General features: G+C 38.7%; 1 protein-coding gene and 43 non-coding genes across 44 annotated transcripts; all 44 read right to left on the bottom strand.

The window, feature by feature from the left end:
• Positions 1–424: 424 nt before the first annotated feature.
• Positions 425–25,370, bottom strand: LOC139951850 (short transient receptor potential channel 5-like; the record flags this gene model as incomplete). Its single annotated transcript, XM_071950918.1, has 14 exons — positions 425–1,634; positions 2,113–2,234; positions 2,871–2,906; positions 3,154–3,408; positions 8,694–8,889; positions 18,891–19,459; positions 19,632–19,768; positions 20,150–20,286; positions 20,964–21,151; positions 22,815–22,928; positions 23,402–23,704; positions 24,282–24,395; positions 24,926–25,047; positions 25,286–25,370. Coding segments are annotated over 14 exons (2,976 nt in total), but the record flags the coding sequence as incomplete, so codon positions are not given.
• On the bottom strand, positions 9,191–9,272 carry Trnal-uag (transfer RNA leucine (anticodon UAG)). Its single transcript has one exon. It is a non-coding gene; the product is annotated as a tRNA-Leu (tRNA).
• On the bottom strand, positions 9,340–9,421 carry Trnal-aag (transfer RNA leucine (anticodon AAG)). Its single transcript has one exon. It is a non-coding gene; the product is annotated as a tRNA-Leu (tRNA).
• Trnal-aag (transfer RNA leucine (anticodon AAG)) lies at positions 9,490–9,571 on the bottom strand. Its single transcript has one exon. It is a non-coding gene; the product is annotated as a tRNA-Leu (tRNA).
• On the bottom strand, positions 9,639–9,720 carry Trnal-uag (transfer RNA leucine (anticodon UAG)). The gene has a single exon. It is a non-coding gene; the product is annotated as a tRNA-Leu (tRNA).
• On the bottom strand, positions 9,789–9,870 carry Trnal-aag (transfer RNA leucine (anticodon AAG)). The gene has a single exon. It is a non-coding gene; the product is annotated as a tRNA-Leu (tRNA).
• Trnal-uag (transfer RNA leucine (anticodon UAG)) lies at positions 10,236–10,317 on the bottom strand. The gene has a single exon. It is a non-coding gene; the product is annotated as a tRNA-Leu (tRNA).
• Positions 10,684–10,765, bottom strand: Trnal-uag (transfer RNA leucine (anticodon UAG)). Its single transcript has one exon. It is a non-coding gene; the product is annotated as a tRNA-Leu (tRNA).
• Trnal-uag (transfer RNA leucine (anticodon UAG)) lies at positions 10,834–10,915 on the bottom strand. Its single transcript has one exon. It is a non-coding gene; the product is annotated as a tRNA-Leu (tRNA).
• Positions 10,984–11,065, bottom strand: Trnal-aag (transfer RNA leucine (anticodon AAG)). The gene has a single exon. It is a non-coding gene; the product is annotated as a tRNA-Leu (tRNA).
• On the bottom strand, positions 11,431–11,512 carry Trnal-uag (transfer RNA leucine (anticodon UAG)). The gene has a single exon. It is a non-coding gene; the product is annotated as a tRNA-Leu (tRNA).
• Trnal-uag (transfer RNA leucine (anticodon UAG)) lies at positions 11,581–11,662 on the bottom strand. The gene has a single exon. It is a non-coding gene; the product is annotated as a tRNA-Leu (tRNA).
• On the bottom strand, positions 11,731–11,812 carry Trnal-aag (transfer RNA leucine (anticodon AAG)). Its single transcript has one exon. It is a non-coding gene; the product is annotated as a tRNA-Leu (tRNA).
• On the bottom strand, positions 12,029–12,110 carry Trnal-uag (transfer RNA leucine (anticodon UAG)). Its single transcript has one exon. It is a non-coding gene; the product is annotated as a tRNA-Leu (tRNA).
• Trnal-uag (transfer RNA leucine (anticodon UAG)) lies at positions 12,179–12,260 on the bottom strand. The gene has a single exon. It is a non-coding gene; the product is annotated as a tRNA-Leu (tRNA).
• Positions 12,329–12,410, bottom strand: Trnal-aag (transfer RNA leucine (anticodon AAG)). The gene has a single exon. It is a non-coding gene; the product is annotated as a tRNA-Leu (tRNA).
• Positions 12,478–12,559, bottom strand: Trnal-uag (transfer RNA leucine (anticodon UAG)). Its single transcript has one exon. It is a non-coding gene; the product is annotated as a tRNA-Leu (tRNA).
• On the bottom strand, positions 12,627–12,708 carry Trnal-aag (transfer RNA leucine (anticodon AAG)). The gene has a single exon. It is a non-coding gene; the product is annotated as a tRNA-Leu (tRNA).
• Trnal-uag (transfer RNA leucine (anticodon UAG)) lies at positions 12,776–12,857 on the bottom strand. Its single transcript has one exon. It is a non-coding gene; the product is annotated as a tRNA-Leu (tRNA).
• Trnal-uag (transfer RNA leucine (anticodon UAG)) lies at positions 12,926–13,007 on the bottom strand. The gene has a single exon. It is a non-coding gene; the product is annotated as a tRNA-Leu (tRNA).
• Trnal-aag (transfer RNA leucine (anticodon AAG)) lies at positions 13,075–13,156 on the bottom strand. The gene has a single exon. It is a non-coding gene; the product is annotated as a tRNA-Leu (tRNA).
• Trnal-aag (transfer RNA leucine (anticodon AAG)) lies at positions 13,224–13,305 on the bottom strand. Its single transcript has one exon. It is a non-coding gene; the product is annotated as a tRNA-Leu (tRNA).
• On the bottom strand, positions 13,373–13,454 carry Trnal-uag (transfer RNA leucine (anticodon UAG)). Its single transcript has one exon. It is a non-coding gene; the product is annotated as a tRNA-Leu (tRNA).
• On the bottom strand, positions 13,523–13,604 carry Trnal-uag (transfer RNA leucine (anticodon UAG)). The gene has a single exon. It is a non-coding gene; the product is annotated as a tRNA-Leu (tRNA).
• On the bottom strand, positions 13,672–13,753 carry Trnal-aag (transfer RNA leucine (anticodon AAG)). Its single transcript has one exon. It is a non-coding gene; the product is annotated as a tRNA-Leu (tRNA).
• On the bottom strand, positions 13,821–13,902 carry Trnal-aag (transfer RNA leucine (anticodon AAG)). Its single transcript has one exon. It is a non-coding gene; the product is annotated as a tRNA-Leu (tRNA).
• On the bottom strand, positions 13,967–14,051 carry Trnap-agg (transfer RNA proline (anticodon AGG)). Its single transcript has one exon. It is a non-coding gene; the product is annotated as a tRNA-Pro (tRNA).
• Trnal-uag (transfer RNA leucine (anticodon UAG)) lies at positions 15,059–15,140 on the bottom strand. Its single transcript has one exon. It is a non-coding gene; the product is annotated as a tRNA-Leu (tRNA).
• Trnal-aag (transfer RNA leucine (anticodon AAG)) lies at positions 15,208–15,289 on the bottom strand. Its single transcript has one exon. It is a non-coding gene; the product is annotated as a tRNA-Leu (tRNA).
• Trnal-aag (transfer RNA leucine (anticodon AAG)) lies at positions 15,356–15,437 on the bottom strand. The gene has a single exon. It is a non-coding gene; the product is annotated as a tRNA-Leu (tRNA).
• On the bottom strand, positions 15,505–15,586 carry Trnal-aag (transfer RNA leucine (anticodon AAG)). The gene has a single exon. It is a non-coding gene; the product is annotated as a tRNA-Leu (tRNA).
• Trnal-aag (transfer RNA leucine (anticodon AAG)) lies at positions 15,654–15,735 on the bottom strand. The gene has a single exon. It is a non-coding gene; the product is annotated as a tRNA-Leu (tRNA).
• Trnal-aag (transfer RNA leucine (anticodon AAG)) lies at positions 15,939–16,020 on the bottom strand. The gene has a single exon. It is a non-coding gene; the product is annotated as a tRNA-Leu (tRNA).
• Positions 16,088–16,169, bottom strand: Trnal-aag (transfer RNA leucine (anticodon AAG)). The gene has a single exon. It is a non-coding gene; the product is annotated as a tRNA-Leu (tRNA).
• On the bottom strand, positions 16,237–16,318 carry Trnal-aag (transfer RNA leucine (anticodon AAG)). Its single transcript has one exon. It is a non-coding gene; the product is annotated as a tRNA-Leu (tRNA).
• Trnal-aag (transfer RNA leucine (anticodon AAG)) lies at positions 16,386–16,467 on the bottom strand. The gene has a single exon. It is a non-coding gene; the product is annotated as a tRNA-Leu (tRNA).
• Positions 16,821–16,902, bottom strand: Trnal-aag (transfer RNA leucine (anticodon AAG)). Its single transcript has one exon. It is a non-coding gene; the product is annotated as a tRNA-Leu (tRNA).
• Trnal-uag (transfer RNA leucine (anticodon UAG)) lies at positions 17,257–17,338 on the bottom strand. Its single transcript has one exon. It is a non-coding gene; the product is annotated as a tRNA-Leu (tRNA).
• Positions 17,407–17,488, bottom strand: Trnal-uag (transfer RNA leucine (anticodon UAG)). Its single transcript has one exon. It is a non-coding gene; the product is annotated as a tRNA-Leu (tRNA).
• Trnal-uag (transfer RNA leucine (anticodon UAG)) lies at positions 17,842–17,923 on the bottom strand. The gene has a single exon. It is a non-coding gene; the product is annotated as a tRNA-Leu (tRNA).
• Trnal-uag (transfer RNA leucine (anticodon UAG)) lies at positions 18,143–18,224 on the bottom strand. The gene has a single exon. It is a non-coding gene; the product is annotated as a tRNA-Leu (tRNA).
• On the bottom strand, positions 18,292–18,373 carry Trnal-aag (transfer RNA leucine (anticodon AAG)). The gene has a single exon. It is a non-coding gene; the product is annotated as a tRNA-Leu (tRNA).
• Trnal-aag (transfer RNA leucine (anticodon AAG)) lies at positions 18,441–18,522 on the bottom strand. Its single transcript has one exon. It is a non-coding gene; the product is annotated as a tRNA-Leu (tRNA).
• Positions 18,589–18,670, bottom strand: Trnal-aag (transfer RNA leucine (anticodon AAG)). The gene has a single exon. It is a non-coding gene; the product is annotated as a tRNA-Leu (tRNA).
• Positions 25,371–26,441: the final 1,071 nt, after the last annotated feature.

The following is a 26,441-nucleotide window of genomic DNA, read 5'->3' as shown; positions in this document are numbered from 1 at the left end:
AAACAGCTGACTAGCCAGGGGGTCACACCCATGTTCTGATACCTGGGAAGCGGTATGTGACATTTTATTAAAAAATAATAAGCCACAGGAAAAACTTATTGGGTAAGTTTTTTTATTGACTTTTAAGTTAAACAACGATAATTAGTAAAATTACTAAATTAATGTTACGTACCTTATGTTTCACCAAAACGTAAATCATGACCATTGCACTCACTCTGTTGAACAATCTCCCCATCACATTCGATCTGTTATCCCCCCCCCCTTTGAGTAATTTACAATTTCCATGAAAACCCACCTCTTTATTAAGCATATACAACATTAATTACCTAGTTCGTGTGTTAGTCTTGGAATAAGATCGTTTAACCAACAGTAATTAAATTAATTAACATGTTAATTTATTTTAATAGATTGTGAAGTGCCCGGAGAAAACTTTGTATTAGGTGCTAAATAAATCGACTACCCTGAACTATTTTGGTAAATCATTACATTACCAGCTACCCGCGTATACAGGCTATTGTCTACAGTCAATAGGAAAACACGTTCTTTAATTCATAACCCACATACCGGAAGACAATTATTTCCCCACCCAGTTATTACAGTGTGGGTTTGTTATAAAGAACATGTTGCAGGCAGTGGACACTGTTGGTAATTACTCAAAATAATGTTTAGCATAAAACCTTTCTTGGTGACGAGTAATGGGGAGAGGTTGATACGTAGTATAAAACATTGTGAGAAACAGCTCCCTCTGATATGGCATAGATTTCGAGAAAGAAGTAATTTTCCACGAATGTGATTTCGAGACCTCAGATTTAGAACTTGAGCTCTTGAAATCAACCATCTAAACGCACGCAACTTCGTGTGACAGGTTTTTATTTCATTTCATTATTATCTCACAAGTTCGATGACCGATCGAGCTCAAACTTTTACTGGTTTAGATACACCAACTGTGAAGTCTAGTCTTTGACAATTACCAATAGTTTCCACTGCCTTTAATACATAGAGTGGCTATAGACCCCTCATTTTGCAAAAACAAGTTTTAAAACCGCCATTGTTGTTGTTTCTTGGGTGAAACCAAAGGTATAGACTTTCTTTTTGTATTAAGTCTAGATTTTATGGTACTTTTTTGTCCCCCTTGCTTAGTATTCTTTTTGGCGATATTACTCACTCCCGGGTCTGTTTTTGCCGAATCCGACTCTGCTGAAGGAAACCTTCTTCTTGATGAAGGGGTGGGGGTGCTGGAAGATGAGGGACATGTATCCAATGGCAACGGTGGTGTATCAGTTGTACATGATAACGATTGGGGTTTAAAGTGTAATGGTGGCATTGGTGACTCAGAGGGTCGAGTTGTCTTCAAGGGTGTTGGTAACACCGGAGGATCTTCCGTGGGGACTTGGGATGGAGTGGGCCCAGTTGTGGACGAGTCCAACAGGGTTGGTGGGACGATTTCTATGTCAGCCAGTGTTGTGTGGAACTCCTCTGTCTTTTCAATGTTCTCAAGGAGGACGGATCCAATAGAGGAAGTCCTCTCAGCGATGAGTGGGATCAGTGCTGACTTCTGTCTGAGTTTAATACATTCTTCTCGCGTTTTCTGTAATTTGTCGAGCATATCACAAGTTCTCTTAAACGTTTCGTACCTGAAGACGAAATTCAAGATCGTTTTTAAGATTAAAATGTGTTTACTTTTCGTACGTTATTAACATTTTACCTCAAAATATGATCTATTTATAAGCCCTTCTTAACATTTTCATCCAGAATTTGCAAAAATTAATAAGTGAAACATTCAATAACAAAAGTTATTTGTAAACGGGAATTTTTTTTACCAACAAAAGGGGCTCACGGAAAACATAATCACCAAAATATTGATCAAAGCTGCCATTTTGAATTTATGCAAACAAGAGTTTGTTAAACAACTTTTCTTTGCTACGTTTTTGATAAGGTTTGGAAGGGGTTCAAGAGTCTCTTGGAACAGAACTTACTTCTGTTACAACTATAGTTAGCTTAAACTATTTGTGTTCTAATAAACCATCGATACTTTGGTTAATAAGAAGTTGGCAAAAGCTAGTCACGCAATGTTTGAAAATTGTATTAGCGGAAACAAAAAACAAACCCGACCTGAAAGCGATGACGTCATTCCTCGTGTTCCTTAAATCCTCATTCGAAACGTCTGTAGTGGCACTATATTCGTCAGCAGTCTTTTCAATAACGTAGCGTTCTCGAAGATGTCCTGTGACTCGCTGAAAAGACATGGACAAGTTTTGTTTGTAGTTAATGCATTATTTGGTTCAGAACAACAATTTGTTGCCAACTTCGAAAAACTATCTAGCAGTGGCATCACAAATGTGTGCGTAATGGGTTGGTGAAATTGTTACACCGATTTTTAAAATCTCTACAAAAATCTTTCTCAATAACGTAGCGTTCCTGAAGATGTCCAGTGACTCGCTGAAAAGACATGGGCAAGTTTTGTTTACTTTGTAGTTAATGCACAATTTGGTTCAGAACAACATTTTGTTGTAAATCGGAAGATTATCTATCATTAAAAATGTGTTCGTAAGGGTTGGTGAAATTGTCATACCGATTTTCAACATCTTTACAAACATCTTTAAAATACAGTGATTGGACACGACAAAAGTAAAACACAGACAAGAATCGTAAAAACTGTTGAATCTGAGGAATTGTCGAGAAAAACACTACGCATATAAAATTCTTATTTCCATGGTCAACTTTCTAATTCAAACCAATCATAAAAAAACGACTTTACAATTTTTTTTATTTTGAAAATACATGAAAGTACAAATTAAATAAATTATTAACCAATTTTGTTTTTTCTTTTTTTAACTTTGAGTAATATAAAGATAATGTAGGTTTCTCACCTTATAGTTTGTGAGCTGATCTTCTTGTTCTCTATTCTGAAAAACATAAAGTAGAAACATAATAATTGTCTAACGTAAAGTACGGTGAGCTGTGGACACACTTATTCTTATAGCGCCCTCTTTCGATTTCTCCTAATTTAGCCCATGTTACTTTATCATACGGAAGACAGAATCCTCAGAACCAATTTTTGTTGAATTGGTCATTGATGAACTGATCTCAGATGATCATGTGCTTTTGTGAAGGGCGGGCTTATTGTGTTCATCTGTTTCTCCTCATCTATACCTTTTCTCTTTGGATTCCTCTTACAATTGATGCTAAGCTTTCCTTTCCCTCACTCGTTTCAACATCACGTGATGCGTCAAACTCTTCCATTGTCGACCCAGACAACCTCGTGCACTTGGCGAGAACGCCATGTAAACGGCGCAATGCACTTGGTGTGGGTAGAAGGTTGAATGGTGGTGGTACCCGTACATCGTCCCCGAGATAAGTCATCCACATAGCAGTACATGAGAACTTCCATTGTACGTCACTATCTTCCTGAAATCAACAAAACAATGAACACATTCCCATGAACCAAATTATTGAAGGTAAAAAGCCACTCATCCGGCTCAGGATGATGTTTATTTTCATACCCCGTTTTGACAACACTAGCAATTGAGAAATTGTTTAACAATGATCTTCCCGTAAAGGGAACTTGTCTATTTCTCCCACATGGGGATGTTACACCAAGCTGGCAACAATCTCTCTCATACAATTATTGATTTAACGTATTAGATTATGAAATGTACAAAGAAATCGTTATCCAGTCATTGAAATAAGCAGTTTTAGGATTCAAACCCACACCTTTGTAAATTATTGTAAGTCATGCAGTGCATGTAACCACTGGACTGCGGTGAAATGCTCGCATAAAAATCATTGCTTTAAAGCCACTGGACCCTTTCGGTACAGAAAAAAAAAAAAAAGTTCACAGATTTACAAATTATTTACAGGGTTTACAGAAGGTAATGGTGAAAGACTTCTCTTGAAATATTAGTCCATGAAATGCTTTACTTTTTGAGCAAACGGTAAAACAATATAAATTCTCGTTAACGAGAATTACGGATTTATTTTAAACACATGTCATGACACGGCGAAACGCGCGGAAACATGGGTGGGTTTTTCTGTTGTTTTCTCCCGACTCCGATGACCGATTGAGCCTAAACTTCCACAGGTTTGTTATTTGATATAGAAGTTGTGTTACACAAAGTGTGGACCTTGGACAATACTGTTTATCGAAAGGGTCCAATGGCTTTAATCTGATAATTCCACTACCTGTTTCCCTTTGGCCATAAAGGGCATGTCATTAATAATAATAACTAGACATGATTGCATTTGTGCACAAATGCAGAGCTGTTTCGTTAAAAACAATTTAAATTTTGTCAACTGAATTTGAAATTTATTCTTTTTTTAAAGCAGTTATGACTAATCCAGGCTATTAAAAAAAAATTTGGATTATACCATGTTCGGATAGCAATTTATTCGTTAAAGGTGCAAAAATTGAAAAAAATCATAAAATATCGTGTGATTACGTCACTATAACGTCATTTCACAATTCACGAGAGCTTGCCAATATCCAACAACCTACCAAGTTTCAACATAATCGCATAATTACTTAGAGAGTTATATGAGTTCAAAAAGTGCACCTTTAAGGCCGCGTCACGTGACCCCCAATGACGTCATTGATCTGAAACTTCACACATATGATGGCTGCCTGACAGTTAACGTGTGTGTAAAATTTGAAGTGATTACAAAAAACTTCACCACACACATCTTCAAAAAGTCCATTTTGACGAGTTTTCAACCTGCCGCTAGAGGGCGCCGTTGCATTATGTGACGTCATTGGTATTTTTTTTTAACTGCCCACCCTTGCCACGCACTAACATCGTTAAAAGCAACTTCATATCTTTTTCCAATTTTGAATAAGAGGGCCACTTCCGGTTTCGACCGGATGTAGAGGTCATGTGAGGTCACGCACACGAAACAAAATGAAGACCTTATTTATCCCTCCCCAATCCCGCAAACAGAAACCTACGGTCTCTTGTGGCTGATTTGTTATAAATTTTCAAACATTTAAAAAACAACACCTTTAAGATGACGTCACATGACTTCTGATTATGTCATAATGACATCCTTGTTTCGCAATGATCATTGCACCAATACCTTTTATCCCTGAAAATTTCATTGCAATTGCTCTTTGGGAACATTGCAAATCAGCACTTATATGAAATTTTTCTGAAGATGACAAATAAAAAAAAAAACTAGAGCTAAATTGCATTTGTGCACAAATGCAGAGCTGTTTCGTTAACAAAAATTTCAAATTTCTCAACTGAGTTTTAAATTTGTTGGGTATTCAAAGCAATTTTACCCAATGTGGCATAAATAAAAAATAATTTGGATTATACCATATTCAGATAGCAATTTATGTGTTAAAGGTGCAAAAATTGAAAAAATCATAAAAAATCATGTGATGACGTCATCATGACGTCCTTTAATATTTCATAAGAACTTGTCAATATCCAACAACCTACCAAGTTTCAACATGATCGCATAATTACTTAGGGAGTTATATTAGTTCAAAAAGTGCACCTTTAAGGCCGCGTCACGTGACCCCCGATGACGTCATTGATCTGAAACTTCACACATATGATGGCTGCCTGACAGTTAACTTGTGTGTAAAATTTAAAGTGATTACAAAAAACTTCACCACAGACATCTTCAAAAAGTCCATTTTGAAGAGTTTTCATCCTGCCGCTAGAGGGCGCCGTTGCAATTTGTGACGTCATTGGTATTTTTTTTGAACTGCCCACCCTTGCCACGCACTAACATCGTTAAAAGCAACTTCATATCTTTTTCCAATTTTGAATTAGAGGGCCACTTCCGGTTTCGACCGGAAGTAGAGGTCATGTGAGGTCACGCACACGAAACAAAATGAAGACCTTATTTATTCCTCCCCAATCCCGCAAACAGAAACCTACGGTCTCTTGTGGCTGATTTGTTATAAATTTTCAAACATTTAAAATACAACACCTTTAAGATGACGTCACGTGACTTCTGATTATGTCATAATGACATCCTTGTTTCGCAATGATCATTGCACCAATACCTTTCATCCCTGAAAATTTCATTGCAATTGCTCTTTGGGAACATTGCAAATCAGCACTTATATGAAATTTTTCTGAAGATGACAAATAAAAAAAAAAATAATAATAATAATAATAATAAACTAGAGCTAAATTGCATTTGTGCACAAATGCAGAGCTGTTTCGTCAACAAAAATTTCAAATTTCTCAACTGAGTTTTAAATTTGTTGGGTATTCAAAGCAATTTTACCCAATGTGGCATAAATAAAAAATAATTTGGATTATACCATATTCAGATAGCAATTTATGTGTTAAAGGTGCAAAAATTGAAAAAATCATAAAAAATCATGTGATGACGTCATCATGACGTCCTTTAATATTTCATAAGAACTTGTCAATATCCAACAACCTACCAAGTTTCAACATGATCGCATAATTACTTAGGGAGTTATATTAGTTCAAAAAGTGCACCTTTAAGGCCGCGTCACGTGACCCCCGATGACGTCATTGATCTGAAACTTCACACATATGATGGCTGCCTGACAGTTAACTTGTGTGTAAAATTTAAAGTGATTACAAAAAACTTCACCACAGACATCTTCAAAAAGTCCATTTTGAAGAGTTTTCATCCTGCCGCTAGAGGGCGCCGTTGCAATTTGTGACGTCATTGGTATTTTTTTTTAACTGCCCACCCTTGCCACGCACTAACATCGTTAAAAGCAACTTCATATCTTTTTCCAATTTTGAATTAGAGGGCCACTTCCGGTTTCGACCGGAAGTAGAGGTCATGTGAGGTCACGCACACGAAACAAAATGAAGACCTTATTTATTCCTCCCCAATCCCGCAAACAAAAACCTACGGTCTCTTGTGGCTGATTTGTTATAAATTTTCAAACATTTAAAATACAACACCTTTAAGATGACGTCACGTGACTTCTGATTATGTCATAACGACATCCTTGTTTCGCAATGATCATTGCACCAATACCTTTCATCCCTGAAAATTTCATTGCAATTGCTCTTTGGGAACATTGCAAATCAGCACTTATATGAAATTTTTCTGAAGATGACAAATAAAAAAAAAAATAATAATAATAATAACTAGAGCTAAATTGCATTTGTGCACAAATGCAGAGCTGTTTCGTCAACAAAAATTTCAAATTTCTCAACTGAGTTTTAAATTTGTTGGGTATTCAAAGCAATTTTACCCAATGTGGCATAAATAAAAAATAATTTGGATTATACCATATTCAGATAGCAATTTATGTGTTAAAGGTGCAAAAATTGAAAAAATCATAAAAAATCATGTGATGACGTCATCATGACGTCCTTTAATATTTCATAAGAACTTGTCAATATCCAACAACCTACCAAGTTTCAACATGATCGCATAATTACTTAGGGAGTTATATTACTTCAAAAAGTGCACCTTTAAGGCCGCGTCACGTGACCCCCGATGACGTCATTGATCTGAAACTTCACACATATGATGGCTGCCTGACAGTTAACTTGTGTGTCAAATTTAAAGTGATTACAAAAAACTTCACCACAGACATCTTCAAAAAGTCCATTTTGAAGAGTTTTCATCCTGCCGCTAGAGGGCGCCGTTGCAATTTGTGACGTCATTGGTATTTTTTTTTAACTGCCCACCCTTGCCACGCACTAACATCGTTAAAAGCAACTTCATATCTTTTTCCAATTTTGAATTAGAGGGCCACTTCCGGTTTCGACCGGAAGTAGAGGTCATGTGAGGTCACGCACACGAAACAAAATGAAGACCTTATTTATTCCTCCCCAATCCCGCAAACAGAAACCTACGGTCTCTTGTGGCTGATTTGTTATAAATTTTCAAACATTTAAAATACAACACCTTTAAGATGACGTCACGTGACTTCTGATTATGTCATAATGACATCCTTGTTTCGCAATGATCATTGCACCAATACCTTTCATCCCTGAAAATTTCATTGCAATTGCTCTTTGGGAACATTGCAAATCAGCACTTATATGAAATTTTTCTGAAGATGACAAATAAAAAAAAAAATAATAATAATAAAAAAAACTTTAACAAAAACAAGAGCTGTTTCGCTGCGCTTCGCTACGAAACAGCTAATAATAATAATAAAAAAAACTTTAACAAAAACAAGAGCTGTTTCGCTGCGCTTCGCTACGAAACAGCTAAAAAAACTTTAACAAAAACAAGAGCTGTTTCGCTGCGCTTCGCTACGAAACAGCTAATAATAGTTAAAATGAAATACAATTTATATAGCGCCATATTCCAGGCCTCAACGTGCACTCCACTAAATTTAATATTTTAAAAACAACACCAAATAAAGACAAGGCAGTCTAAAAACCACAAAAAGGGTAAACAAATTCTACTTAAAAAAATACAATGACAAAATTTAAATACAATAAAAAAGAGGAGAAGCACAACAATCTATACAACAGAGAGGCGAAATTAGTAATACTTTTCAAATTAGATAACAGTAACAAACTATACTGCAATTTTAGAGTGTAATTTTTTTAGTACCTTGTGCTAGCTAGGTCATAGAGGGCAAATCATTTGTGATGATATTTTTTAGTTGACTTTTTCCCTTCCCTGGACGGCCTGTGCTTGTTTTATTGTTTTGTACGAATAATTGAAACAACATAAATAAAACTAAAATTAAGTAAAAAAAAACAAAAAAAAAACTGGTACACTACCGTTATTTGTTTATAGACTTCATTCCACACAGCAATGAGAGCGTTGAGCAGCACCACGACCACAAGAGCATAGAATGCCGCGTACAGTAGTGAACCTGATAATTCCTTGGCGATTTGACGTCCAACCAGATGAATGTCAGTCAGTGACATGAAGCCAAAAACTGACCAATAGAGAGTAACCGACGATTGGAATGGACTAAATGAGAAGGGGGAGGGGAAAATAAAGAGAAATTTAGAGAGATTGAATTTGTTACTTTTCAACAAGATAATATTTTTCAACAAATAAAAATCACTTCTTACTGTAAACAATTTTACAGGTTATTGCGTTGAGAACATAATAAGTACACCTTTCAATTTAAATGAACAAAACCACACTCGTTGGCATGGATGGAACACTGATAAAACAGTACTGAACAAAAAAATGCCTTAAACCAGCGCCTTAGACCACGTTCGGCCACGCTTCCTTGACGATATACTTTTAAGAGGCTAAATTAAGTTGGCAGCGGTGGGATTCGAACCCACGCCATCGAAATGACTGGTGCCTAAAACCAGCGCCTTAGACCGCTCGGCCACGCTACCTTGATGATATACTTTTAAGAGGGTAAATACAAAAATTAAACATCTGTGTTTTAAACGAAAAACAAGTTGGCAGCGGTGGGATTCGAACCCACGCCATCGAAATGACTGGTGCCTTAAACCAGCGCCTTAGACCGCTCGGCCACGCTACCTTAATGAAAGATATTTAAGATGCTGAATTAAAAACGAAAAACAAATATGTTTTATACGAAAAACAAGTTGGCAGCGGTGGGATTCGAACCCACGCCATCGAAATGACTGGTGCCTTAAACCAGCGCCTTAGACCGCTCGGCCACGCTACCTTAATGAAAGATATTTAAGATGCTGAATTAAAAATGAAAACAAGTATGTTTTAAACGAAAAAAAAGTTGGCAGCGGTGGAATTCGAACCCACGCCATCGAAATGACTGGTGCCTAAAACCAGCGCCTTAGACCGCTCGGCCACGCTACCTTAATGAAAGATATTTAAGATGCTGAATTAAAAATGAAAAACAAATATGTTTTATACGAAAAACAAGTTGGCAGCGGTGGGATTCGAACCCACGCCATCGAAATGACTGGTGCCTTAAACCAGCGCCTTAGACCGCTCGGCCACGCTACCTTAATGAAAGACTTTTCAGATGCTGAATTAAAAATGAAAAAAGTATGTTTTAAACGAAAAACAAGTTGGCAGCGGTTGGATTCGAAACCACGCCATCGAAATGACTGGTGCCTAAAACCAGCGCCTGAGACCGCTCGGCCACGCTACCTTAATGAAAGACTTTTAAGATGCTGAATTAAAAATGAAAAAAAGTATGTTTTAAACGAAAAATGAGCTGGCAGTGGTTGGATTCGAACCCACGCCATCGAAATGACTGGTGCCTAAAACCAGCGCCTTAGACCGCTCGGCCACGCTACCTTGATGAAAGACTTTTTAAGATGCTAAATTAAAAATGAAAAAAAGTATGTTTTTAACCAAAAAAAAGTTGGCAGCGGTGGGATTCGAACCCACGCCATCGAAATGACTGGTGCCTAAAACCAGCGCCTTAGACCGCTCGGCCACGCTACCTTGATGAAAGACTTTTTAAGATGCTAAATTAAAAATGAAAAAAAGTATGTTTTAAACAAAAAACAAGTTGGCTGCGGTGGGATTCGAACCCACGCCATCGAAATGACTAGTGCCTTAAACCAGCGGCTTAGACCGCTCGGCCACGCTACCTTAATGAAAGACTTTTAAGATGCTGAATTAAAAATGAAAAAAAGTATGTTTTAAAGGAAAATTGAGCTGGCAGTGGTTGGATTCGAACCCACGCCATCGAAATGACTGGTGCCTTAAACCAGCGCCATAGACCGCTCGGCCACGCTACCTTAATGAAAGATTTTTAAGATGCTGAATTAAAAATGAAAAAAAGTATGTTTTAAACGAAATATAAGTTGGCAGCGGTGGGACTCGAACCCACGCCATCGAAATGACTGGTGCCTAAAACCAGCGCCTTAGACCGCTCGGCCACGCTACCTTGATAAAAGACTTTTTAAGATGCTTAATTAAAAATGAAAAAAAGTATGTTTTTAACCAAAAAAAAGTTGGCAGCGGTGGGACTCGAACCCACGCCATCGAAATGACTGGTGCCTAAAACCAGCGCCTTAGACCACTCGGCCACGCTACCTTGATGAAAGACTTTTTAAGATGCTAAATTAAAAATGAAAAAAAGTATGTTTTAAACGAAAAACAAGTTGGCAGCGGTGGGATTCGAACCCACGCCATCAAAATGACTGGTGCCTTAAACCAGCGCCTTAGACCGCTCGGCCACGCTACCTTAATGAAAGACTTTTAAGATGCTAAATTAAAAATGAAAAAAAGTATGTTTTAAACGAAAAATTTGCTGGCAGCGGTGGGATTCGAACCCACGCCATCGAAATGACTGGTGCCTAAAACTTGCGCCTGAGACCGCTCGGCCACGCTACCTTAATGAAAGACTTTTAAGATGCTGAATTAAAAATGAAAAAAAGTATGTTTTAAACGAAAAATGAGCTGGCAGTGGTTGGATTCGAACCCACGCCATCGAAATGACTGGTGCCTTAAACCAGCGCCTTAGACCGCTCGGCCACGCTACCTTAATGAAAGACTTTTAAGATGCTGAATTAAAAATGAAAAAAAGTATGTTTTAAACGAAATGTAAGTTGGCAGCGGTGGGATTCGAACCCACGCCATCGAAATGACTGGTGCCTAAAACCAGCGCCTTAGACCGCTCGGCCACGCTACCTTGATGAAAGACTTTTTAAGATGCTAAATTAAAAATGAAAAAAAGTATGTTTTTAACCAAAAAAAAGTTGGCAGCAGTGGGATTCGAACCCACGCCATCGAAATGACTGGTGCCTAAAATCAGCGCCTTAGACCGCTCGGCCACGCTACCTTGATGAAAGACTTTTTAAGATGCTAAATTAAAAATGAAAAAAAGTATGTTTTAAACAAAAAACAAGTTGGCAGCGGTGGGATTCGAACCCACGCCATCGAAATGACTAGTGCCTTAAACCAGCGCCTTAGACCGCTCGGCCACGCTACCTTAATGAAAGACTTTTAAGATGCTGAATTAAAAATGAAAAAAAGTATGTTTTAAAGGAAAATTGAGCTGGCAGTGGTTGGATTCGAACCCACGCCATCGAAATGACTGGTGCCTTAAACCAGCGCCATAGACCGCTCGGCCACGCTACCTTAATGAAAGACTTTTAAGATGCTGAATTAAAAATGAAAAAAAGTATGTTTTAAACGAAATATAAGTTGGCAGCGGTGGGACTCGAACCCACGCCATCGAAATGACTGGTGCCTAAAACCAGCGCCTTAGACCGCTCGGCAACGCTACCTTGATAAAAGACTTTTTAAGATGCTAAATTAAAAATGAAAAAAAGTATGTTTTTAACCAAAAAAAAGTTGGCAGCGGTGGGACTCGAACCCACGCCATCGAAATGACTGGTGCCTAAAACCAGCGCCTTAGACCACTCGGCCACGCTACCTTGATGAAAGACTTTTTAAGATGCTAAATTAAAAATGAAAAAAAGTATGTTTTAAACGAAAAACAAGTTGGCAGCGGTGGGATTCGAACCCACGCCATCGAAATGACTGGTGCCTTAAACCAGCGCCTTAGACCGCTCGGCCACGCTACCTTAATGAAAGACTTTTAAGATGCTAAATTAAAAATGAAAAAAAGTATGTTTTAAACGAAAAATTTGCTGGCAGCGGTGGGATTCGAACCCACGCCATCGAAATGACTGGTGCCTAAAACCAGCGCCTTAGACCGCTCGGCCACACTACCTTAATGAAAGACTTTTAAGATGCTGAATTAAAAATGAAATAAAGTATGTTTTAAACGAAAAACAATTTGGCAGCGGTGGGATTCGAACCCACGCCATCTAAATGACTGGTGCCTTAAACCAGCGCCTTAGACCACTCGGCCACGCTACCTTAATGAAAGACTTTTAAAATGCTAAATTAAAAATGAAAAAAAGTATGTTTTAAACGAAAAAAAAGTTGGCAGCGGTGGGATTCGAACCCACGCCATCGAAATGACTGGTGCCTATAACCAGCGCCTTAGACCGCTCGGCCACGCTACCTTAATGAAAGACTTTTTAAGATGCTAAATTAAAAATGAAAAAAAGTATGTTTTAAACGAAAAATTTGCTGGCAGCGGTGGGATTCGAACCCACGCCATCAAAATGACTGGTGCCTAAAACCAGCACCTTAGACCACTCGGCCACGCTACCTTAATGAAAGACTTTTAAGATGCTGAATTAAAAATGAAATAAAGTATGTTTTAAACGAAAAACAATTTGGCAGCAGTGGAATTCGAACCCACGCCATCGAAATGACTGGTGCCTTAAACCAGCGCCTTAGACCACTCGGCCACACTACCTTAATGAAAGACTTTTAAGATGCTAAGTTAAAAATGAAAAAAAGTATGTTTTAAACGAAAAACAAGTTGGCAGCGGTGGGATTCGAACCCACGCCATCGAAATGACTGGTTCCTTAAACCAGCGCCTTAGACTGCTCGGCCACGCTACCTTGATGAAAGACTTTTAAGATGCTGAATTAAAAATGAAAAAAAGTATGTTTTAAACGAAAAATAAGTTGGCAGCGGTGGGATTTGAACCCACGCCATCGAAATGACTGGTGCCTAAAACCAGCGCCTTAGACCGCTCGGCCACGCTACCTTAATGAAAGTCTTTTTAAGATGCTAAATTAAAAATGAAAAAAAGTATGTTTTAAACGAAAAATTTGCTGGCAGCGGTGGGATTCGAACCCACGCCATCGAAATGACTGGTGCCTAAAACCAGCGCCTTAGACCACTCGGCCACGCTACCTTAATGAAAGACTTTTAAGATGCTGAATTAAAAATGAAATAAAGTATGTTTTAAACGAAAAACAATTTGGCAGCGGTGGGATTCGAACCCACGCCATCGAAATGACTGGTGCCTTAAACCAGCGCCTTAGACCGCTCGGCCACGCTACCTTAATGAAAGACTTTTAAGATGCTAAATTAAAAATGAAAAAAAGTATGTTTTAAACGAAAAACAAGTTGGCAGCGGTGGGATTCGAACCCACGCCATCGAAATGACTGGTTCCTTAAACCAGCGCCTTAGACTGCTCGGCCACGCTACCTTGATGAAAGACTTTTAAGATGCTGAATTAAAAATGAAAAAAAGTATGTTTTAAACGAAAAATAAGTTGGCAGCGGTGGGATTTGAACCCACGCCATCGAAATGACTGGTGCCCTAAACCAGCGCCTTAGACCGCTCGGCCACGCTAACTTAATGAAAGACTTTTAAGATGCTAAATTAAAAATGAAAAAAAAGTATGTTTTAAACGAAAAATGAGCTGGCAGCGGTTGGACTCGAAACCACGCCATCGAAATGACTGGTGCCTAAAACCAGCGCCTTAGACCGCTCGGCCACGCTACCTTAAAGGCACCTGGCAATAGGATTTTTTTCTTTTAAACATAAGAGTTTATGTTTATTAACAATAAAACAATTTTTTGAGTAATTGTTTGTCACGATTTATATGTTAAAACAATTAATTAAGTGCTTGGGGGGTTGACTCCGCCTACCCCTTTTGTGACGTAGGAAAAGGAAGACTTTGCCTCGATGCGTAGATAAACACACGTGCAAAAGTACATGTAATTCTAAGACGTGAGTTTGTACGCTGCGAAAAAGGTTTTTTTTCTGGCATTTTTCCGGCAATGCCGTTCAGGTGTATTGCTGCTGGATGCAGCAAAACAACTAAAGATGGGGTCAGTCTTCATCTATTTCCTGCAGATCCCAAGTATAGGCGGTTGTGGGCTGCGAAAGTCAGATTAACTAGAGCAAAGTGGTCCGATCCGACGTCTTTTTCAGCGCTATGCAGCGAACACTTCGAGCCGTCGTGCTTCGAATCCGGGATACACCACTCATTTGACATGACGAGAAGAGCCATTCTTAAACACGACGCCATCCCAACAATTTTTCCAGCTAGTGGAAAATCGAAGAAGGTATCTGAAAGACGTAATGTACGGGGGCCCGACTACAAATTTTCTCTTCAAATATCGCGCCTTAAATTACGTCACGAACAGCGCCCTCTCGGGTCGGGGCCTACTCGTAAATTTGTAAATACAATCAAAACTAATGTTTTTAAATCTTAGTTAACTTTTTGTTCACATTCCTTTCGTAAAAACACATATTTTAGTGACAAAAGCTTTATTTAAAAAAAGATACCACTTCCAGGTGACTTTAATGAAAGAATTTTAAGATGAAAAAAAGTATAATTTAAACGAAAAACAAGTTGGCAGCGGTGGGATTCGAACACACGCCATCGAAATGACTGGTGCCTAAAACCAGCACCTTATACCGCTCGGCCACGCTACCTTAATGAAAGACTTTTAAGATGCTAAATTAAAAATGAAAACATCTGTGTTTTAAACAAAAAACAAGTTGGCAGCGGTGGGATTCGAACCCACGCCATCGAAATGACTGGTGCCTTAAACCAGCGCCTTAGACCCCTCGGCCACGCTACCTTGATGAAAGACTTTTATGATGGTTAATTAAAAATGAAAAAAGTATGTTTTAAATGAAAAATAAGTTGGCAGCGGTGGGATTCGAACCCACGCCATCGAAATGACTGGTGCCTTAAACCAGCGCCTTAGACCACTCGGCCACGCTACCTTAATGAAAGACTTTTAAGATGCTGAATTAAAAATGAAAAAAAGTATGTTTTAAACGAAAAATAAGTTGGCAGCGGTGGGATTCGAACCCACGCCATCGAAATGACTGGTGCCTTAAACCAGCGCCTTAGACCGCTCCGCCACGCTACCTTAATGAAAGACTTTTAAGATGCTGAATTAAAAATGAAAAAAAGTATGGTTTAATCGAAAAACAAGTTGGCAGAGGTGGGATTCGAACCCACGCCATCGAAATGACTGGTGCCTTAAACCAGCACCTTAGACCGCTCGGCCACGCTACCTTGATGAAAGACTTTTATGATGGTTAATTAAAAATGAAAAAAGTATGTTTTAAACAAAAAATAAGTTGGCAGCGGTGGGATTTGAACCCACGCCATCGAAATGACTGGTGCCTTAGACCGCTCGGCCACGCTACCCTGATGAAATACTTTTAAGAGGCTAAATACAAAAATTAAAACATCTGTGTTTTAAACGAAAAACAAGTTGGCAGCGGTGGGATTCGAACCCACGCCATCGAAATGACTGGTGCCTTAAACCAGCGCCTTAGACCGCTCGGCCACGCTACCTTAATGAAAGACTTTTAAGATGCTGAATTAAAAATGAAAAAAAGTATGTTTTAAACGAAAAATAAGTTGGCAGCGGTGGGATTCGAACCCACGCCATCGAAATGACTGGTGCCTTAAACCAGCGCCTTGGACCGCTCGGCCACGCTACCTTAATGAAAGACTTTTAAGATGCTGAATTAAAAATGAAAAAAAGTATGTTTTAAATGAAAAATAAGTTGGCAGCGGTGGGATTCGAACCCACGCCATCGAAATGACTGGTGCCTTAAACCAGCGCCTTAGACCGCTCCGCCACGCTACCTTAATGAAAGACTTTTAAGATGCTGAATTAAAAATGAAAAAAAGTATGTTTTAATCGAAAAACAAGTTGGCAGCGGTGGGATTCGAACCCACGCCATCGAAATGACTGGTGCCTTAAACCAGCGCCTTAGACCACTCGGCCACGCTACCTTGATGAAAGACTTTTATGATGGTTAATTAAAAATGAAAAAAAGTATGTTTTAAACGAAAAATAAGTTGGCAGCAGTGGGATTTGAACCCACGCCATCGAAATGACTGGTGCCTTAGACCGCTCGGCCACGCTACCCTGATGAAATACTTTTAAGAGGCTAAATACAAAAATTAAAACATCTGTGTTTTAAACGAAAAACAAGTTGGCAGCTGTGGGATTCGAACCCACGCCATCGAAATGACTGGTGCCTACAACCAGCGCCTTAGACCGCTCGGCCACTCTACCTTAATGAAAGAATTTTAAGATGCTAAATTAAAAATGAAAAAAAGTATGTTTTAAACGAAAAACAAGTTGGCAGAGGTGGGATTCGAACCCACGCCATCGAAATGACTGGTGCCTTAAACCAGCGCCTTAGACCGCTCGGCCACGCTACCTTGATGAAAGACTTTTAAGATGCTGAATTAAAAATGACAAAAAAGTATGTTTTAAACGAAAAACAAGTTGGCAGCGGTGGGATTCGAACCCACGCCATCGAAATGACTGGTGCCTTAGACCGCTCGGCCACGCTACCCTAATGAAATACTTTTAAGAGGCTAAATACAAAAATTAAAACATCTGTGTTTTAAACGAAAAACAAGTTGGCAGCGGTGGGATTCGAACCCACGCCATCGAAATGACTGGTGCCTACAACCAGCGCCTTAGACAGCTCGGCCACGCTACCTTAATGAAAGAATTTTAAGATGCTAAATTAAAAAAAGAAAAAAAGTATGTTTTAACGAAAAACAAGTTGGCAGCGGTGGGATTTGAACCCACGCCATCGAAATGACTGGTGCCTAAAACCAGCGCCGTAGACCGCTCGGCCACGCTACCTTGATGAAAGACTTTTAAGATGCTGAATTAAAAAAAGAAAAAAAGTATGTTGTAAACAAAAAACAAGTTGGCAGTGGTGGGATTCGAACCCACGCCATCGAAATGACTGGTGCCTAAAACCAGCGCCTTAGACCGCTCGGCCACGCTACCTTAATGAAAGAGTTTTAAGATGCTAAATAAAAAATAAAAAAAAGTATGTTTTAAACGAAAAACAAGTTGGCAGCGGTGGGATTCGAACCCACGCCATCGAAATGACTGGTGCCTTAGACCGCTCGGCCACGCTACCCTAATGAAATACTTTTAAGAGGCTAAATACAAAAATTAAAACATCTGTGTTTTAAACGAAAAACAAGTTGGCAGCGGTGGGATTCGAACCCACGCCATCGAAATGACTGGTGCCTACAACCAGCGCCTTAGACAGCTCGGCCACGCTACCTTAATGAAAGAATTTTAAGATGCTAAATTAAAAATGAAAAAAAGTATGTTTTAAACGAAAAACAAGTTGGCAGCGGTGGGATTCGAACCCACGCCATCGAAATGACTGGTGCCTAAAACCAGCGCCGTAGACCGCTCGGCCACGCTACCTTGATGAAAGACTTTTAAGATGCTGAATTAAAAAAAGAAAAAAAGTATGTTGTAAACAAAAAACAAGTTGGCAGCGGTGGGATTCGAACCACCGCCATCGAAATGACTGGTGCCTAAAACCAGCGCCTTAGACCGCTCGGCCACGCTACCTTAATGTAAGACTTTTAAGATGCTAAATTAAAAATGAAAAAAAAAAAATGTTTTAAACGAAAAACAAGTTGGCAGCGGTGGGATTCGAACCCACGCCATCGAAATGACTGGTGCCTAAAACCAGCGCCTTAGACCGCTCGGCCACGCTACCTTAATGAAAGACTTTTAAGATGCTGAATTAAAAATGAAAAAAAGTATGTTTTAAACGAAAAACAAGTTGGCAGCGGTGGGATTCGAACCCACGCCATCGAAATGACTGGTGCCTTAAACCAGCGCCTTAGACCGCTCGGCCACGCTACCTTAATGAAAGAGTTTTAAGATGCTAAGTAAAAAATTAAAAAAAGTATGTTTTAAACGAAAAACAAGTTGGCAGCGGTGGGATTCGAACCCACGCCATCGAAATGACTGGTGCCTTAAACCAGCGCCTTAGACCGCTCGGCTACGCTACCTTGATGAAAGATATTTAAGATGCTAAATTAAAAATGAAAAAAGTATGTTTTAAACGAAAAACAAGTTGGCAACGGTGGGATTCGAACCCACGCCATCGAAATGACTGGTGCCTTAAACCAGCGCCTTAGACCGCTCGGCCACGCTACCTTAATGAAAGACTTTTAAGATGCTAAATAATCCCTTAATGAGGCCAAATTAAAAATGAAACAAATTAATGTATATTTTATTAAACGAAAACTATATTGGAAGCGGTGCCTTAAACAAGCGCATCAATAACTAGAATAAAAACAAGAACAATAAAAACAAGAACAAGACACACAAAAATACCAAGAAGAAAAACACGAGAGAATAAGAACAAGAAAATTACCTTAAAAAGTTGTTATTTGGGTTTTCGTCCATCTTCTCTACATCGTTATCTTGAGTGGAGTAAATCAGTGTCATTCCAAATGCAAACGACAAAGCCACTGCGCCCACAACGAGGAAGAAATGGTACGTCCCTATTATCATTCGGACGAGAGAGATTTGAAGTGGACCAAACACATTGCTGATCACCACATAGGACATCATGCGCACTACGGACAAAGTGGTTGCCAAGGCAAACATGGCGGAGCCGATGAGTTTTGGATTGTACCATGTGAGCTGAAGGAAGTCCTCTGATTCGTCAACATGTCGCTCGCGTGGTGTTGCTCGCTTGCGTCGGGTGCCGACTTGGCATCGCGCCGTGTTGTAGTTCATCAGTCTTCCGACTTCCTCTTTAATCTCTAACCTCATCGAGTGGTTGATATTGGAATTCGTCTTCGATAATTCACCGAGAACATAATCTCCTATTTCCGAGATCCTACCCTCACTAGAATTTGTTGTCAGTGTTGAAGTGAGAGCTTTTACTGATCTTGTTGATTGATGATAACTCAATGCTGCCTTTGTCTGCGGAACCGTCTGAAAATCATCACAACAAAATTGTGTAAAGTCAGCAACCTAGTTTCTGCCACCCTCCCCTGAGCCCATGAGTTTGACAGAAAGCAGCAACAGGCTAACAGCTAAACCCCATCTACACATTGATAGAAAATGCTTATAAGGCCCAACGTTCAAAATCTTATACAATACTTACACACAGAGCAACGATTTCAAACGAAATCCAAGAAAGGAACAATGAGATGATGAAGATATCTCGGAGGTGCTCACTGTTTCTCATGATATTCGTGAAACCTCTGGCTGCAATACTTTCTACTTCCCTCCAAGTCATACCTTGAAAGATAAGAATAAGGAGAAGTCAAAGAGCCGATGACTAAATTTACCAATTGAAATCATCTTCCTTTGAGATGAACATGTTATAAACACCATTAATAGTCTTAACAAAAACTGGGTATGTGTTAACATCGTTCTTCGGATGGGACGTAAAGCCGTTGGTCCCGTGTATTGTGTAACGCACGAAACAGTACCCATTGCACTAATCGAAAAGAATGCGCCGTAGCACCTTGTATACCCTTAAAAGGTGCTACACAATTGGGTCTCACAATTCATATCTTCAAAACCCATCTTTCTGCCAAAATGTATAAAATACTTAGCGCATTGAGTACTTTGTCGGTAAAACACTATAAAAAACTTTGATATTACTATGTTTAATACCTGCTATCCAAACAGAAAGTACAATATTAAGAGGTTGGGTTAGAGTATGGGGTGATCCGCTACTGCTGACTGATTCCCAGGTCAACAGGGTCACCAGGGTCAGGTCGGATGCTAAATGCATGATGAACACAACCACACTGAAAAGGAAGAACAAAAAAACTAGAGGGTAGTGTTGTTAAAAAACGGAGGTAAAACCAGCAACATAACAGCATATCTTATACATAATGTATAACACAGCAGAGGGTGTCATTATTTAAAGGGGGATGTCCTAGTGCTGTATTTAATCGTCACATTTTGTCTTTGCTAATGATTGGTTTCTAGGGCTGAACATATTTTTACTCACTTCGTGCACAGAACTGGACATACGTTGTTTTTACGATGATCGGGATGTCTTCTGACAACATTATACAACATGTATTTGCATAAAAACAAGATCAAGGAAAATGGATCATTAGGCCTCCCTTTCATTTGCCATGCACACACCCAGTCACAACGACAAAATTGTGACTAAAATAATCGGACCTCCATCTATACATAAAAGCTGTACAGATTATTTTGCAGTCGTAAAGTGTCACATGCCTTGACAGCGCCCGCCCGCATCTATCCAATTGGGAGGGTAATGGTACATTGACATAAAAAGGCTCAACTATTAAGGTAGCTGAAATTGTTTAGGAAATAAAATAAGTGACCCAGTGACTAGGGGAGTAATAATTTTATAAGTGGATTGATAATTTTGTAGAAGTTGCACCAAAATAATAGACTGTTTAACAAACTAAGAACAATACTTGTTAAAAATGACACAATTTTTTATTACGGTGTTTGAACGAAGGCTTTTATCTTCATGCTGTTAGAGTAAAGATGAAGAACAGCTAGAACTGGGAACAGGAGAAAAAGAAGAGCAAACACCGTTGCACGGTAGAGGGCGCGCTTGTCTCTCAAGAAGATAAGCCGTTTGTAGAACTGTGCGATGATGACTTGCTGACAGTTCGGATGTGCAATAAACTACAGGGGAAGACAATGATAAAGATGTCAATTTATTAGAAGTGGACCAGTGGTCGATTTCACTTAAAGGCAGTGGACACTATTGGTAATTACTTTAAATAATTTTTAGCATAAAACCCGACTTGGTAACTAGTAGTGGGGAGAGGTTGATATTATAAGACATTGTGAGAAACGGCTCCCTCTGAAGTAACGTAGTTTTCCACGAATTTGATTTCGAGACCTCAGATTTGTAGAATTTGAGGTCTCGAAATCAAGCATATGAAAGCATACAACTTCGTGTGACAAGGGTGTTTTTCTTTCATTATTATCTCGCAACTTCGATGACCGACTGAGCTCAAATTTTCACAGATTTGTTTTTATGCATACGTTGAGATACAGCAAGTGAAGACTGGTCTTTGACAATTACCAATAGTGTCCACTGTCTTTAAAGACACTGTACACGTTTGGTAATTGCTCAAAATATATAATAGCATAAAACTTAAACTTGGAAACGAGCAACGGAGAGCTGTTGATAGTATCAAAAATCGTGAGAAACGACTCCGTCTAAAGTAACGTAGTTTTTGAGAAAGAGGTAATTTCCCACCAAATTAATTTAAGACTTCTGGCCAAGTGTTCCTCACAGGGACGCACTGGATATTATCAGTGTACATGTGAAGAAAAAAAACCCAAAACATTTATAACATTGTTAATATTCAATAATATGCAAAATTAACAAACAAGTAAAAAGGTTATTTTAATGTTATTCTACAAGCTCAGTGATAACAAATCCGTACCAGTAACTAAATTCGGGCCAACCGCCCCCATCAAGCCATTGTTGTTTTACTGTTAAATTCCTATAGCGGGTATTTACATGAATATGCTAATCAAAATACATGATTTGCCGGGCTGGTTAAATTGTAAGTTAATCCTAAGTATCTTGGCAAAACAGGGCGCACAGAGTGGTGAAATAAGGATGCGACATTTGAAAAAAAACCTCGAGTGCATGCGGTGGATTGATTAGGAGTTAAGGACTCGACGCGAGTCCGACTTGGGTCAAGTCTATTAACACAACCGACGGTAGACCGTCGCTTGACTTGGACACTGGCTATGTTTTTGGATATTTTAATATATAGGATTTGAGGCATTGCATGGTGAGGTATCAATGTATATTTGGTTTGCGGTAACACCATGTGTGGATCTACTTGCCAGGTAGAGTTGTTCTTAGGGAACTGTCTTGCTTTATTCTACTGCCGCGGAGTAGATAATCGGAGGTTCGGGAGACTTCTCAGTTCTGAAAAGAGCGGATGGTATAGAAATTAGACTGGACTACTACTTTAGCTTATAGGATCGTAATAACTGTACTGCCGCGGAGTCAGTTCTGAATTGGTCTCAACGTTTTTTAATAGGTGGGGCATAATACGGAACTTTCCCGGGTTGGCCTAGGTTATTGACCTTAGCAAGTGTATTGTACATACTTGAAGTATAATTTTTCCTGTATGTTTTGCCTATATTATAATTATCTGAATTTAGCCGTTGTAATATTTTTTCCCGTCAATTTGTATGTTCTTAGTCATCTTCCAAAATTATGATCGTTTGTAGCTGCTGGGCACCTCTGGAAAACATTTTTTTTTCTTTTCCAAATGAAAAACTTAATAAATAACAATTAAAAAGAGTTTAAACTTACTTTCTGAAGTCCAAGATCAAGTGCTTGTGAAACCTTTGGTAGCGGCGAGTGCGCAGTCTTGTCGTAGTTAGTAATATCGTCATTATCACCAGGATGGGTAAGAACTGTCAATACCTTGTGAAAGGAAAAACAATTGTTTCGTGAATGGGATCATTGCGTGACTATTTTGCGGTTTATGACTTCCCCCTTCCCATTCCGTTGTAAAATAAATGGGGGACATTTATTTGGAAGGTGGCAGCAGACTAACCAGGTAATATCTTTGGTATCGGTGATGTGCGCATTTTCAGAGCTAAGTCTGCTGCCACCTAGCGTTGCAGAGTTTCCACTTGTACGGAAAATTATTTTAAAAGAGACAGTTTATAAGAAAACAATTTGTTCAGTAATGTTTTGACTTTAATTGATAAATAATTGGGACAATTAAATTAGCTGTTGCAAACAACTTACCAACGAAATGGACCGATGGTATAAATGCAAAAACATAGTTAATGGCCTGACGTTTCGACCCTATAACAGAGTCTTTCTCAAATTAACAATTTCTTCTTTGTGAACAAGTGTTTTAAGGGGTTTGAACAGGACTATATATTCACCTCCTCCGAACTCCTAGCCTGAGAGATGAAATCCGTTGCGAACTGTTGCATATTCAACTCAAGCTGTTGATACGATAACTTAAACTCAATATCAATCTCAGCCAATCGTCTGATCTCACCACACAGTTTAAAAGCCTTTTCAATGGGATCGTTACTCTCCATCGCTACGTATGGTTCGCTTGCTAGGCCCTTGTATATCTCCATGGTCCCGATAGATCGCTGGAAACTATCCTCAGAATCAGTGCCGTCGATCTGATCATCTTTACGGCATGTTGGTATACGAGCACCGGCATCGAGTAGGAGCTATTATAAACAACACACAACGCAGTGTATTAGTAGTACATTGCATGTATTAAATCAAACACAATTTAAATACTGGTTAGCCATGAAAGACAAAATACGTCATAACTGATCTTTTGAAGAGACCTCTAATAATGTTTATAGCACTCTAAGAACTCGTACTACCCTGGGTAAGAATTGTGTTCACATCATTTTCAAGGATACACCCCTCTGATGATCTACAGAGGCTTTTCCTTATAAAAAAAATATATATATAGTAGAAATATGAAATTTAATAAACAATTTTATGCATGAGTTGTTTCTAAGACTGAAATGGGTTTGACTTTAAAAACAGTCAAACACTTTCACCAGCTGCAGTACTGTTCACCATAGTGGCATGTTGTGGCTGGGTGGTCAAACGCAAATTGTGGTCACATAAAATCGTTAGGCACGACGCTCCTAATTTTTGTTGTTATGTCGGCACCAGTGGTGTCATTTATAAATATAAACTGTCGTAAAGTAACCTTGGATGTCAATTAATGGTTAATAATTTATCAGTATATGACCCCCAGTAGGCTAACATATAAGACAACTGGCCAACCTTAATGATGTTAAAGTTTTTCTTCTGTGCAGCCAAGATGATGGGGGTTATCTCGTGGTTAAAGTCATCGTTCGCACAGTGACAATTGATGATGGAACGTCCTTCGTTGGTATCCTAAATTATATAAAGGTAAATAAGGACCAAATAAAGAACTGCATATCACCAAACAAAATTGTACCGTAAGCTTAATTGGAGCATTTATGACGCTAGTTCGTAACAGAATTACCAGGTAAATTTTCAGTTTACGTAGCGGCGCACTGGGTCAATTTTTTTTCAAATGATTAAAAGTTATCTTAAAGATGATTGTTGTTTGCTTTCTCAAAATACACAGCAATTTTTAAGCGTGGCAATAAATTAGTTTGGGGGCTTAATATTTTCACAGAAGAATCACATTTCTATAAGATACAAGATGCACGATAACATGCCCATAAAACTGAAAAATATATCAGTTGATTTTCTGTCCCAAAGATATCGCATTTTATTTTTTCAAACAGTCTTGTCCAAACAGTTTCATAAAAGGCCTACAATTATTTTTTTATTATTTTCTTTGCGGGGAAAATATTTTCTGGTCATTGATTCTGAGCTAAATCTGTCCCACTAAACTGCCACAATTTATTCCCCTCGGTGTTGTTAATTTCACCAACCTGAACTTGTTTGGATGCGTTCTCACAGAGCAATTTGACCGCCTCTGGAAAATTGAATTCAACAGCGCGCAAGAGGTTGTCCTTTATCTTGACTCCATTCTCAATGAGTGGATAAAGAACAGCTGGGGAAAAAAGTAAGATAATGTTAGGCTGTTTATCGAGTTTACACTTGAAGGGGTAGTTTACAAAACTTCCACCGTGAAAGTTACGGCTGTTTACCTGGCGCCCTAGCTGCCAGGTAAAGTGCCGTACATTTTACGGATATTTTTTTAACGTGTATGCACATGACGACGTCATTTGAGTAGGGCGACCAATCCGAGAGGTCAAAACAAGTTTGCTAATTGGCCAATCACGACTCACCTAAATGTCCACCCTGAATGGCTAAGTACAAGGCAGAGCGCCCGCTAACGTCCGTAGAATCTATGTCAAGACACGAATCGTAACGATTCCGCATAAGTCGTTGTATTTCCATTAGGTCACCCTTTTCGGCTGCATGAAGGTATTTTCCAACCACAAGCGCTTGTGGAACGCACTCGTCCATAATCTAAAAACCAAAGTCAATAAATAATTTGAGTTGATAATATTAATTGGTTGGTTCTCACATCAGAATCATATCTTTCACTGGAATTAAGTTATTAAAGGCAGTGGACACTATTGGTAATTACTCAAAATATTTATTATCATAAAACCTTTCATGATTACGACTAATGGGGAGAGGTTGATAGTATACACAGAAACAGCTCCCTCTGAAGTGACGTAGTTTTCGAGAAAGAAGTAACTTTTCACATTATTTTATTTCGAGACCTCAGACTTAGAACTTGAGGTCTCAAAATCAAGCATCTGAAAGCACACAACTTCGTGTGACTATGGTGCGACAAGTTTTTTTAATTTTATTTCATTAATGTCTCGCAACCGATTGAGTTCAAATTTTCACAGGTTGTTATTCTATGCATATGTTGAGATATACCAAGTGAGAAGACTTGTCTTTGACAATTACCAATAGTGTCCAATGTCCAACCCCCTAAAATTTCAAAATGATTTCGATGGTGCTTAAAAAAAAATTAAAGCTCACAACATGACTTATTTTGACAGTTCACTAAATAACATTCTCATGAGCATGACATATTGAAATCACGCAAAATGAAATACATGTGCTATTGTTGTTTCCCTTCTCTTTATTATGGTGTTACCCTATCTTTATACAAACTTACTTGATGAGAGGTACAATACCTTTCGATATGTATTAAGTACTGTGAGAATCATTTCCACTTTGAAGTCATGTAGTTGTGGAAAAGTATCAGTTTCTATCCCCAAAATGTGATTATGAGAAGCGTTGTTGTGAGAAACTTTTCTCAGACCCTGTAATCCTATAGGGAGTACACTTTATTCCTACCGCGTAGCAAAGTTCTCATACGGATTTTTTTGGCGATATCTCAAAAATCTTCGCCGTCAGGTTATTTTTGTTGTATACTATTGTGTTATGTTAAAGACACTGAACACTACTGGTAATTGTCAA

The sequence above is a fragment of the Asterias amurensis genome, chromosome 19 (assembly GCF_032118995.1).
Source record: "Asterias amurensis chromosome 19, ASM3211899v1".
Classification (NCBI taxonomy): Eukaryota; Metazoa; Echinodermata; class Asteroidea; order Forcipulatida; family Asteriidae; genus Asterias; species Asterias amurensis.
Note: the sequence above shows the minus strand (reverse complement) of the source record. Positions and strands in the feature narration are given on the sequence as shown.